The 13041-nt window shown below is 49.5% G+C and overlaps 1 protein-coding gene across 1 annotated transcript in view; it reads right to left on the bottom strand.

Moving 5' to 3' along the window:
• Window positions 1-513: 513 nt before the first annotated feature.
• The window catches only part of Dnmt3a (DNA methyltransferase 3 alpha), a 105238-nt gene continuing 92710 nt past the window's right edge, over window positions 514-13041 (bottom strand). Inside the window, exons 8-20 of the mRNA XM_023711114.1 lie at window positions 12947-13039; window positions 12807-12851; window positions 12126-12205; window positions 11545-11657; window positions 11221-11404; window positions 10905-10989; window positions 8236-8381; window positions 7216-7306; window positions 6891-7039; window positions 5767-5852; window positions 3351-3420; window positions 2553-2671; window positions 514-1707 (exon numbers count right to left, since the gene is read on the bottom strand). Coding sequence (XP_023566882.1) covers window positions 1566-1707; window positions 2553-2671; window positions 3351-3420; window positions 5767-5852; window positions 6891-7039; window positions 7216-7306; window positions 8236-8381; window positions 10905-10989; window positions 11221-11404; window positions 11545-11657; window positions 12126-12205; window positions 12807-12851; window positions 12947-13039 — 1403 coding nt within the window. The 3' untranslated portion in view covers window positions 514-1565. The remainder of the gene's footprint in view (window positions 1708-2552; window positions 2672-3350; window positions 3421-5766; window positions 5853-6890; window positions 7040-7215; window positions 7307-8235; window positions 8382-10904; window positions 10990-11220; window positions 11405-11544; window positions 11658-12125; window positions 12206-12806; window positions 12852-12946; window positions 13040-13041) is intronic.

Here is a 13041-nt window from a genome sequence, read left to right as displayed (position 1 = left end):
GTAGGAACCAGGGCACCAGAGCCACTACTGCCTTAGAAGCACCCTGCTCCCCGCACCTTGGTTTGAAACCTAAAGGGAAGGGTGTTGGGCTTTTGTTTTCTTAAAGAAAATCTTAAAACAAACAATTATAACCAGAACCATAAGAATAATTATAATAAAAGGTGTCATCAGCCTCCCAGTATAAAACTGCAGCCTTTGGAGATGACCAAAAACATCACATTCCAGGGGCCCAGAGCCGCCTTGTGCACAGAGGGGAGGATCGTGGGGCCTCATAAAAGAACACACAAAAGGCGACTTAGACAGGAAAGCACCAGTACGTTTTGTATGTTTTTTTATTTGCTCCAGGTGGGTTTGTAACTGTCACTTTCCCACACCTGGATTACTTCTGATCCCACCACAAGGAGCCCTCTCTAACATGAGAAATCAGGAATGAAGACTCCTCGCCCTGCCCTCTTGCCAAGGGAGCCTCCTTTTTTAAAAGATTTCAAAGGTTACTGCGTGAGCTAGATGGACTCCACGCTCAGCTTCTCAGGTTCTGACCACCCTGGCTGAGCCCCTTTTTGGCAGGGAGAAGCAAGGGAATGCAACTCAATTCCCCTCCTTTAGCTTGTTAAACACCAAGGGGGAAACCCCCCTGGACAGTAAGCCGTCTTCAAGCTGAGTTCCTTTCCCCATCCTTGGTTAAAACCCTTTGCACATAAGGCCAGACGGAAGCTGATGTTTTTACTCATCTCGCTGTTTTAAAGCACCATTATGAAGTCAGGTTGTACAGTAGTTAACAGTACCTTTTATATATATATCTCATATCTATCATATATATATAAACTGTAAACAAGAGGTAACAGCGGCTTCTAGAAACTGGTTTTCTTCAAGGTTTCCTGTGTGGTAGGCACCTGAAATACTGTAGAAAAGTATCTTGTGTGGTGATCTCGTCTCCCTGCTGCTAGTTGGGTTCTGTTTGCATGACCAGGAATGGTGCTGGTAGGACAGCTCAGGGGCGGGGAGGAAGTTCGACCCCCGAGTGTCTAATTTTCTGCCCCTGCTTGTGCTCCTATCTGATCAGGCTAGAGACAACAATAACGAAAAGATATATAGTAAAAAGAAAAATACCCAATATATAGATTTTTATAGAATTTCCTTTGCTCATCTCTCTGGCCTTTCCTCTGCTAGGCATCGTTACTGTTTTTTGTTACTGATTTTTGCTGCAATAACACTCTTGTTTCAGTCACAGCAAGAAACAAAAACCCAAACAAACAGAAAACCCCTCTGAAAGAGAAGAAAACAAAAGGTTTGACCCAAAAAGGGGAGAAGGGAGGGGGTTTGGTTTTGCTTTTTAAATAGGACTGAAGATTAACATTGAAAAATCAGGAGATGATGTCCAACCCTTTTCACAAGGCAAAGCCCTCCGGTATTTCCACCTCTGTGGTTTTTGTTTTAAATTCCTTTTTCTCTTCTGGGTGCTGATACTTCTCTTCATCCTCATGTTCTTGGTGTTTTATTGTGTTTTGTGTTTTTTTGTTTGTTTGTTTAACTTTGTGTCACTACCTCAGTTTGCCCCATGTCCCTTACACACAAGCAAAATATTCCTTCAGTGGAGCGAAGAGGTGGCGGATGACTGGCACGCTCCAGGACCGGCCCAGCAGTCTCTGCCTCGCCAAGCGGCTCATGTTGGAGACATCAGTATAGTGGACAGGGAAGCCAAACACCCTGGGGGACAAGAGCGGAAAGGGCAGGGTGAGTGCAGGCTGCTCCGAAGCCATCTGCCCACATGGCAGGTGCAGGCGGCCAGGACCCAGCTGCGCACCATTCACACCCACACTCCCGAGGCCAGCCTGTTCCGCATTCTCTGCCTTCCCATCAACACTCGCCTGGATGTCCGCTGGCATCTAGGCTGCCAGTGTGCTGGTCTGGGTGGGCCTCAAGGTAGTTAACATAATCCCTGCCTCAAGACTCACACCTAGCAGACACAGAAAGTGTTCATAAAAAAAACAAGGCTTCCAAAATGCCTCCCCAACAAAGCTCTCCCTCCAGTTTCCCAGCAAGCAAGGTCTAGATCAACGATGGGCAGCTCAAGGCTGAAGGCAAAATATGTATGCTCCTCTCCAAGTCACCCCAGAGCAGAAGAGCTCCAAAACAAGCTGAACTCTCATCTGACTTCACAAGCTCAAGGATTTCCTGTTTGCTCTGCTTGTTTGTGTAAATGGTTTTTTTGTCTGGCTAAATCCTAGTTATATATAGTAAGAAGCTGAACCAGCTCGAGTCCAGCTTGAGCAAAATGCGGGTGCAGAGGCGGTGCAGTCCACCTGCACTCACTGCTGCAAAGCCTCCTAAAGTACTACAGGGAATTCCGGGCAGCCCGGGCACCAGAACGGGGCTCCTAGAGCCTCTTGATTTAGGAACAGCTATAAAATGCACAAGGACCTGGCCAGCCAAGAGTCCCCCTCCAGGGCTCTGCTGACACTGGGGAATGCTTGGATTTGTGGGCAGGACGGGAACCCCATCCTTGAGAGCAAAGCAGTCAGGACACATTGCACACAGTGTGACGCAGGTACCTTTCCATTTCAGTGCACCATAAGATGTCCTCTTTCTCATTCATGAAGACAGGAAAATGCTGGTCTTTGCCCTGCTTTATGGAGTTTGACCTAGTAGTAATGGTCCTCACTTTGCTGAACTAGAAAATGAAGAGGAGAGAGATGAGCACACACCCAACCAGTGCTGGGTTAGGGCAAACTGGGTTCACAGGCTGAGCCTCCCCATCCCTCTTGTCCTGATTCTCTTCCCACTCTGAGGTCACCTGGCCATCCTGGTCCGATCCAGCTAGTCAGGCTTGAAAGGAAGTGGCAGCTCTCACCACTACACACTTTCTAAGTCTTCCAAAAGCTCAGTCCTCTTGGGGGTAGGTTCAAAGGAGTCCCATATTCCAAGCTACACTGTGAATCAACTCCTGAATCCTGACACCTACTGGCAGAGAGCCTAAAGCCCTGTGAGTTCACAACAGATTTCTCCAGAGAGAAATATACATCCTAGGAGACACCCCCTGCTGATGACTCTTGCTGTGCCTTGGTCCAAAATACATTAAATATATATTGTTTTAAAGACCACACGGGACACAGAACTGTGGTAAAGCCTCCTTAGTGGCAACCTAACAAGGGAAGGAAGGCCCAAAGGCAACAGCTCTGGACAATGCCCTGGCTAACTGACTGACTGACTACCAGGCACTAAGCTGCGTTTTCGCTGGCTGAGCACACAGGCCCTGAGGTGTAGGCAGGACATTGCCCTGACCCCCTCTACCTCAACCTGCTCTCCGCCCTCCTCCTGTCCCCCGCAGAGGTCCTGGGTGTGGGGCTGACCTTGGCTATTCTGCCATGTTCCAGACACTCCTGCAGTTCCAGCTTATCGTTCACAGTGGACGCCAATGGCCTACAAGGTAGAAGACAGAATATGACAGCAGAAACCAGGGGAGCAGCAAGGTGACCCCCCAAGGTTGTTCACTTCCAGCAGCCACTTGGCTCCCAAGGGCATGCACAGGCTAGAGGCCTCCCCTAAAACATCACACACTGTAGCCAGCTATGGACACATGGGTCAGACCCCATTCTTACAAACTCAAACGTGGTCTCAAACTACCAAAAGGCAGATGGGGCCTGTCTGGGGGGCTCTTGGTAAATCTAGGACAAGGGCTCCTTAGGTAGTTTGGGCTGGCCTGGAATTCACAACCTTCCTACCTTAGTCTTCTAAGTATTGGGACCCCATACCCAGCAAGAGCACAATTTTTAAAAATTGGTAATTTTTGAATGTTTTTTGGTCTCACAACAAAGCAAGCTCTTAGGGTAAAAGGATATTCTCTATCTTGAGGGCTTTTGTTTTGTTTTTTGAGGCTGGCCTTGAACTTACTATGTAGCTCATGCTGGTTTGGAACTCCTGGGGATCTTTCTACCTCAATGAGCACTGGGATTAGAGGCATGTGCCACCACATGCTGTACCCTGATGTGTGGCAATGATTCATGAATGTGTACACTGGATGTACACTTTGTACACAAACAGTTAAAGACTCAAGTTCCACAAAGTCAACCCAAGGACTCAAATTCTGTGATACTCCTCAGAAAGCAGGCCAGACAGTGGAAGCTCACTGACTGTTGTGACACCAAGGAGTACTGAATACAGGTTTCCACAGCACTCCAGATCTCGGCATGGGGATCTAGGCCTGTGGTCACAATAGATACCTTCTTGACTGCAGTCTACTTGCATGCACCACCTACTTGGCCCCACATGGTCCCTCTGCTATTTCTAGACCTTCAGAATCCTCAAGTTTTAGGGTTGGAAGAAGTGGGTGGCAATAATTCTACTGGCCATAATCTGTCAGAGGACACTGAATTAGTAGCTCCATAGATATACTGGACCAACAAGCATATCTCCTTGCAAAAGACAGATTCAACAAGCTCTTGCAAAAGACAGAAAGGGTATGGGATAGAAAAGGCCCTCCAAGCCCAAGTGAATAGCAATGAGCAATGACTGAAGCCAAGTTACATGATGTTTTCTATTTACAGGTACACCACGGAGGTTAAAAATCCATGCTGGAAAATACAATCCTTCACAATGGGTCGTCAGATCAGGTGGTTTTCTCTCTGCTTTCTAACAGCAACTCCAGGAAAACCCTTCTCCAGAGGACTTTCTATCAGGCAATTATTATACCCAAAGAAATAAAAATTGTCTTCAGTCCTTGACATTAAGATCTTTACCTATATAATTTAAGTGAAGAAAGTCCTTTCCTTCCAACAAAGGACAAAAAGCCAACACAGTGTGAAAGAGAACAAGCAGAACCCTCAAACTTAGATGCTTCAGCTTCCCTCTCCTGGATGCCACACCTTTCCCACAGTCCCCACCCTGCAGGCTCTCCCCTCAAGGGCACCCAAGGACCACCTGGCTCCTGGCCCTGGACACACTGAGGCAGGATAGGCAGCTCAAACTCCAAAGCACAGGCTTTTCTTGTGCATAAATAAAAATGCATTTTGCTTTTTTTTGTAGTTCTGGTAATTGAGCCCTGGGCCTCATGCATAGTAGGTCAGCACTCCAGCACTGAGCTAGATCCCAGCCATGTTATTTTGAGACAAGGTGTCTCACAAGGTGCCCAGGCTGGCTTAAACTTTTCGCTTTTTTTTTTTTTTTTGCAGAACCAGGGATTGAACTCAGGCCCTTGTGCTTGCCAGGGAAGCACTCATTCCACTGAGCCATCTCCCCAGCCCCAGATCTTCTGTTTTTTGGCGGAACCAGGGAAAATTTTCAACTTTCTCACAGAAGGATCCCATGTAGCTGTGATTACAGCTGTACACCAGTGTGGCCAGATTAAAATTCAATTCTGGAAATCCTGCTTATACCACCAGTTGCTAGCTTCTTGAGGCAAATATTTCCCATGCCCTGACTCCCCTTCTTTTTTTTTTTTAATTTAAAGATTTATTTATTTATTTAGTGTGTGTGTGGCCAGCTCAGCCCACCAGGGGGCAGGGCTGGCTGGCATGTGGTGCTGGGGGATTGAACCGCGGTCTCTGTGTTTTGCTTAGCTTAGCTTGTTCTAAGTAGGTGCCTTAGACCACTGAGCCATCTCACCAGCCCCTCCCCTTCTTTCTTAAGGGATAAAAAGCAAGAAGAGCAGTAGGCACTGAACAAAAGAGGCCAGCCCAGGATGGTCCCTCAGTGTCCCCCCTCTCTGGGCCATTCTATCTGTAGGTTCCACCCATGGCACCCGCCCCCAGCCCTGGAGTGCTCACCAACCTGTTCATACCAGGAAGGTTACCCCAGAAGTAGCGGGCCCTGTGTGCAGCTGACACTTCTTTGGCATCAATCATCACAGGATTGGACTATAAAACAGGAGACAGTTTAAAGATGAGCAAGGGAGAACATTAACTAGTGCTCAGTGATTCTGCTGGTTGAGAACCTAAAGCCCTCAAAGGCTCACACTTCTCTCTCACACAGTTACATATTAGATAGTCTGAAGCCCCTGGGAAAAGCTGAAATTAACACTAGCCACACACACAAACGCCAAACCTTGCCATATACACATGCTCTCACGGAACATTCCAGACCAGCACTGTCCAAATGTGCTGATGTGTTGATGGGAATTCTTGTTTGCCTGCACTGTTCCTTGCTGCAGCCACTAGTCTACTAGCTATGGGTGGCCAAACTGCATTTGAAATGAGGCCAGTAGGACTGGGCAGATTTTTCATGTAAATAGCCACATGTGGCCAATGGCTACCATACGGGGCATTTAGACTCTTCAGACAGAACAGGCTTCAGCGAGCCCGGGTGTGTGCACTGTGTCCAGACTCTAAGCCAAACAGATGCCCACCCACGTTTAACATCACACAACAGGTCCAAGGTGTTACTGAGCCCAAGGCTCAGTGGTCCACCCAAGAATGCCTCTGGCAGCAGAAATCTTCTGTGCCTGGTTCACACTTGGTTAAGAAGTGAACTGGGATTCATGTCATAGGATATAAATTGGGATAAGGATGTTTTCTTCTAGGTGCCAGCCAGAAAGCCTCCATCACACCACCAGGGAGTGAAGACAGGACAGTCTGGTTAGAGTATGCCATCTTAAAGGTGCCCCCTAAAGTAATATCAACACACAATCCCCATCCTAAGGCACCTAGCACCTCAACCTGTATAAAGACATTGGGTACCACCTCACACACTCAGAGAATGCTTTTTTTTCTGGAGGCCTCTAACACTGGCTCCTCCCACTCTAGCTTGGGAATCCCTGAACATCCTACATAGGCCCCTTGCAAGGCAGAAGCCCCCAATGCCCAGCTCCACAATGCAGATGAGACAGGAAGGAAGCAGCAGTTCAAGGTACAAGCCTTTAGTGAGCTGGCCGGCTAAACCAAGGCTGCTGGCTATACCTCGAGAAATCGTGAGATGTCCCTCTTGTCACTAACGCCCATGGCCACCACATTCTCAAAGAGCCAGAAGAAGGGGCGGTCATCTCCCTCCTTGGGCCGTGCATCATGCAGGAGGCGGTAGAACTCAAAGAAGAGCCGGCCAGTGCCCTCTGAGAGGTCGGAAGAGAAAGTCATCAGCTGGAGCTGTCTGCATCAGACAGTGGTATGGGGGTGGGCAAGGGAAGACAGGGTCATGGGAGCAGCTGTCCCAGGGCAGAAATACCCAAGGAGGAAACCCAAGTGCAGAAGCACCGTCACAGGGGTGGAGGGTGAGGACAAGACCTACCGTAGAGTCCCTTGCGAGCAGGGTTGACGATGGAGAGGTCATTGCAGGGACTGCCCCCAATCACCAGATCGAATGGGCCCCACTCCTGGATCTGGGAGGATAAAGGTACTATGATGGGCCCATTGTCCAGGGACAGAGGCAGAGAGGACAAAACTGAGCTGTGAACATGGCAAAGTCACGGAGGCTCTCTGGACTCAGCTCCTAAACAGTGACGAAGCACAAACTGGACAATGCCTGAGGCCAGCAGGGAACCCAGGACGAGCCAAGCAGGACCAGCAGCTACTCGGTGGGAAGGTGCTCCAGGTGGCCCTCACACTGAGTGCCATGGGTGGGGTGTCCTGGCTGTGAGTATCCTCAGGACTCAAGGCAGACCCAGAAATCTTGAAGGGCAGAGGACCCAAGGCAAGACCCCACCAAAGCTCCCCCAAACAGCAGCAGGTAAAGCCATTTGCCAAAAGCACTGGGAGTGCAGGAACCTTTTCAATCCAAAGCACTCTGTCACAAAAGGGCCCTGAGAGCAACCCAGAGAGCAGATGGAGACCCCCAATTCAAGTTCCCAAATCTCCCCCTTTTTGGCACTACTGGGGGGTCAACACTGGCCTCATAACTGCTACACAAGTGCTCTACTGCTAAGGTATGCCCTAAGCCCGCAGCCCCCTCCAGTACACCAGGGATCAAACCTACCACTGAGCTATATCCCCAGTTATTTTTGAGACAGGATCTTCTTGCTAAATTCCCCAGGCTGGCCTTGAACTAGCAATCCCACAGCCTCAGTCTCCCAGGTAGCTGGGATCATCGGTGTGCACCACAGTCCCTAGTCCAAATTCCTACTGTTAACATGCCCACTACCCTTGCAAGTCAAAGAAGAAAAATGGAAGATAAGGAGAGAAGCTGGGGGGAGGGTGATGAGTAAAACAGCAAGTGAACAGAATGGGAAGGAGGGCAGGGCGGCCTTAAGGAGCCGAGTGTGCAGGGTGCAGGGGAAGAGAAGGCGGGGTGCATCCCGCAGCACTGACGTACATGCTTCTGCGTGACGCTGCGGACGTCCCCGACGTACATGATCTTCCCCTGGTGCCGCACCATGCCCACTGTAATGGAGTCCTCACACACCTCTGAGGCAATGTAGCGGTCCACCTGGATGCCCAGGTCCTTCAGCACCAGGAGCCCTGTGCCAGCCAGCAGAGAGCACTGTCACCTGGGGCCACTGCCCTGGTACCTGGTCTTAGCAGGTAAGCCCTCTGACCAGCTAGACATAAGGGGTCAGCTGCAGTCCAAATCCTACTGTGCCCTGGAAGGGGTCTGAAATGTTTTCTTGCCTCAACTGGAGTATCAGTGACCAGAGCTTTGCGGTTCTGGATCAGACCTGGTTTGGCCTACCTAGAAGGTAGTGAAAGCAAAAGACTGACCAGAGAGTAGGTGGTTTGGGGAAGAACAGCCACTACATTTTGGGTGGCCTGGTTGTACAGTTTCTACATCTTCTTGGTCCCTCCATGGCCTCTATCACCTCCTGCTGGAACCTTCAAGGATCAATTGAGTGCCACCTGCTTCTAAAAAGGTTTCATCTTTTTACCACCCTGCCCAGCAGCTCTCCAGAATTATCTCCCCCTCCTCTGGAGGTCTTCAGTACTTAATATCTCAATCTCAGTAGTTCAACTCCTCTCAGACTGCAAGTGTCCCTGAGACAAGTAGGAGGTCTAATGCATTAAACCTCCTGAGTTGACCTCTTAACATGACCCCTCTATTAGTGATTAGTGCTATTGCCTGAGGCAAGGAAACAGTAAGAGCAGACCTGGAAGACTTCAGGAGAAATGAGGGACAATGGCACCATTTCTACGGCTGCTGATAGGAGCCAAGGAATTTTTCTCCCCAAGGTACTTTTGACACCATCATGGGTGTGACATGACTTCAGAAAGCTACAAAGGTCCAGTACAGGAAACCAAAGTTGCATGTGAACTTTCTAGATTTATAGAACATCAGTAGAGGGCTGAGAACAGAAGACAAACATCTAGCTGGGGTGCCACCCACATCTTGCCCTTTGGCCAAGGACCCTGGACTCAGACTGCCAGTATCTCCCTGTGGTCATATGAAGACACAAGTTCTACAGACAGCAATTCTGCTCATAAGACCAGAGAGGCTCTCAGCCTGGGGAAATGACAGAGGGGACTATATATACACAGCAGTATAACCTTTCAGGAAGGCTTTCCTGAAGCAGCATCAAGAGCCACACTGAGCCTACACGGTGACCCAGCATTTCCTAAGCGCTTTTCCTACAGAGATAATGGTTTAGGTACACAAAGATATACTTCTGAACTTAGGGCCTCGTGTATTAAGTATATAAAGATATATTTCAAAGAACACTTGTCACAGCGCTGCTTATAATAATGAAAAAACAGGAAATGACTTACTAGTGGGTTAAATTAAGACACTCTTAGAAACAAATGTAGCTCTACTGGCTGCCATGAGATGTACTCATAATACATGACGAGGCAAATTACAAACAGTATGCATTTACTATCTTGTTTAACTCATCTACAGACATATATACATTATATAAACATACACAAACACACAGAAAAAAATCCTAAAAGGACACTCACCGAAATGTTAATTATAGAATCCCTACACTTAAGTCGTCTTTAGATTATCTGGTTTATAATCAAAACACAACACAACTGTTTGTGTTTTCACCACCAAGTCTGTCTTTTGAAGATTGTGAAGCCTGTTAATCCCTACTACTACTGTCCTGTGCTGCAGATGAGATTGGTTCACCGGTGTTGTTTTCTTTCCCCCACCCCACCCAAATTTCACGTCTGTAGACTGCCTAACTTTTCAAGTAACATGAAAGCTTCTTTAGCACTGGAGATTCAACTTAGGGCCTTGTGTATGCCAGGCAAACACTCAACCACTAAACTACATCCCTACCACATCCCTTCCCTTTTTAAAAATGTATTTGGTACAGGGTCTCACTATGCAGTTCAGACTTGTAGTGATCCTCCTATTTTCAGTCTCTGCAGCGTTGGGGTTACAGGTGCGCACCACCATGCTGTCTTGGTGGTCAGCTCATGGTGGCAGGGGGTGGGGCCATTGCGGCATGAGGTGCCAGGGATCAAATTCCAGTCCCTGCACTTGCCTAAGCAGGCGCTTTGTCTGCTGAGCTATCTTGCCAGCCCTTCCCTTTGCTTTTATTTTCTTCTTCTTCTTCTTACTTTTTGGCAGAACCGGGGATTGAACTTAGGCCCTTGTGCTTGCCAGGCGAGCGCTTATTGTACTGAGCCATCTCCCCAGCCCCTCCCTTTGGTTTTAATGAGACAGTGTATCCGTTATGCAGTTGAGGTTGGACCTGAATTCACTAAGTATTCCAAGCTGGTCCACCTGGTCTCCCCTGTGCTTGGAATAATAAGGTATATACCACCATGCCCAGCCCTAATTTTTTATTTTTACTTTGACAGAGTCTCACTAAGTTGCTCAGACTGGTTTGAACTGGTGATCCTCCTACCTCAGCCTTCTGAGATGCTGGGATTACAGATGTAGCAACCAGAGCTGGCTATGAGAATTTTCTCTTTAGGATACATTTTATTGTGATGTGAACAATCATTTTGTTTGGACAGTCACATGTGTGCACATACACACACAAAGCTCCCTTGTCCAAGGACAAAAAGGCCAGTACTCCTGGGATCCACGCCACTCACCAGTAGCGATTCCATCAAAGAGAGACAGCACCCTGATGGGCTTCCTTTTTTCAGCTGGGACAGGTGGATAAACTTTCGGAGGGTCCTAAGCAGGAAGTACAACTGGTCAGGTAATGTGCAGAAGTGGCTTCCACATGCCGCCCTGGGCTAGCCCTCCCAGCCCACGGGGAGGGCTTTCAGTCTCCTAGACTGCAGCCCACACAGGGCTCAGGCACACCTGTTCTTTGCCCAGGTCCCGCATCCCCTGAAGTGTGCTCACTAGGGCTAAGTCTCAGCAAAGAGTGTGGGAGACTACGCCCTAAGGCCCAGCACTCACAAATTCCTGGTCATGATTATTGGCAAAGAACATCTGAAGCCGAGAAGGCCAATCTTCCCGCCGTCGCAGCAGTCCATAGGTGCCCTTGTGCCCGCACATGTAGCAATTCCAGGGGTCTTCCTTGATAGCTGCCTGGGCAGCCCCTGGCCCCACCAAGAGATCCACGCACTCCACACAAAAGCACCTGAAAAGAGGCTCAGTGAGCGGGGATATCCTAGCCTTGTCTGGCCAAGAAAGAACACACCCCAGAGTGACAGCACTCAGCCCAGGGCAGGGCGGGTGCAGTGGGGTGCTGAGAATCCAGGTCCCAGGTCAGGCTCTCACCTGCAGCAGTTGTTGTTCCCGCACATGAGCACCTCGCGTCCCCCACAGCAGATGGTACAGTAGGACTGGTAGCCATCGTCGTCATACTGATAGGCACACTCCAGAAAGCAGTTCTAGGCAGGGGACAGAGGGTCAGAAACTGCCAAGCACAGTCCAGCACAGACAAGGTAGAGGCTGGCTCCGAACCAGCTTGGTAGCCCTGAAGACAAGCCCTGCCAATGAGGCTCAGGCCCAAACCCCAGACCTGAGAAGGGAGCTGCCCATCACCTCTTTCCCCCTGGGTGTCCTTAAGGCCTGGCGACTCCCTTAGCAGTCAGCCTGTCCTGACACCACCTCTCAATACCCACCCTTCCAACAAGGCTGCACTGCTCTGAGCCCTGCCCCTGCCACCAGCCACAGCTGGGGCCTACGATGGGCTTGAATCCTTCAGGACACAAACAATAAGCCAAAAGCTCGGAGCCCGAGGGTTCCACATAGCAAGGACTCCGCTTCCAGCGTGGCATCAGCAGGCCCACATCACATTTCACCAGGTATCCTTCTGAGCTGGGGGAAGGAGTCGGCTCTGCAGGAGGTGTCTCTACCTTGCAGTTCTGGCACATTCCTCCAATGAAAAGCGGGTGCTCCAGGGTAACATTGAGACTCCCACATGAGATGCAAATATCTGCAAAGAAGCAAGACTGCAGAGAATATTGCCAGACCCCAGAGAAATTCCAGAAAGGGGACTCCAGGGCAGCAGCCAAGGGGGCAGGCTGCAAGTCTGGAAGTGTGCACCATGGTCTCAACCTCAAGAGCCAATTTTTCTCCCAGAGTATCAACACCACCATCCAGGCATAGGACATGGTGAGAGAAACCCACTTGTGAGAATAAGGCCAAACTGGGTGCTCTGCTGCTATCCCTGGGACAGGCCTCAGCCCCCAGAGACCAATCCTTGACACTGACAGGAAAGCAAAACAGCACTAGGAAGACAGATGGTGCATGGAGCACGCTGAGAGAGCAGGGCATGCAGAAAGGCCCTAGCACTTAGGGCTCTCGGCCTATACTATTTTGTGTGTGTGTGTGTGTGTTACTGGAAATTGAACTCAGGACCCTGGGCTTGCCAGGCAGGTGCTTATTCTACTGAGCTATCTATCTCCCCAGCCCAAGGGCTATAGTATTCTAACTTCCTAAAACCCTGTGCTAATGCTGCACTATGCCCATGCTAGAAGGATCCAGATTCTGCTTTCTGTGCTAGGAGTACCCCCCAGCTCAGGTGACTGACTCACCCTCGATGTTCCGGCACTTCTGCCGCACCTCATACACCAGCCGCTCTGTGGGGGGAGGGGGGGAAGCGTGCATCAGGAGCTGTCCAGGTCAACCTGATCCACAGGAGGTCTTAAGTCACTCTCTAGAGCAAGCCACTTACCTCTTGTGCGTTCATCAATAATCTCCTTAACCTTGGGCTTCTCTGTTGTGCTCTTTCGTGGCTTTTTGGCTGGAGGAGGTGGTGCGTATGCAGCT

The sequence above is a fragment of the Octodon degus genome, unplaced genomic scaffold (genome assembly GCF_000260255.1).
Source record: "Octodon degus isolate 3935 unplaced genomic scaffold, OctDeg1.0 scaffold00019, whole genome shotgun sequence".
Taxonomy (NCBI): domain Eukaryota; kingdom Metazoa; phylum Chordata; class Mammalia; order Rodentia; family Octodontidae; genus Octodon; species Octodon degus.
The sequence above is the reverse complement of the archived record's forward strand: the minus strand, read 5'-3'. Positions and strand labels throughout refer to the sequence as shown.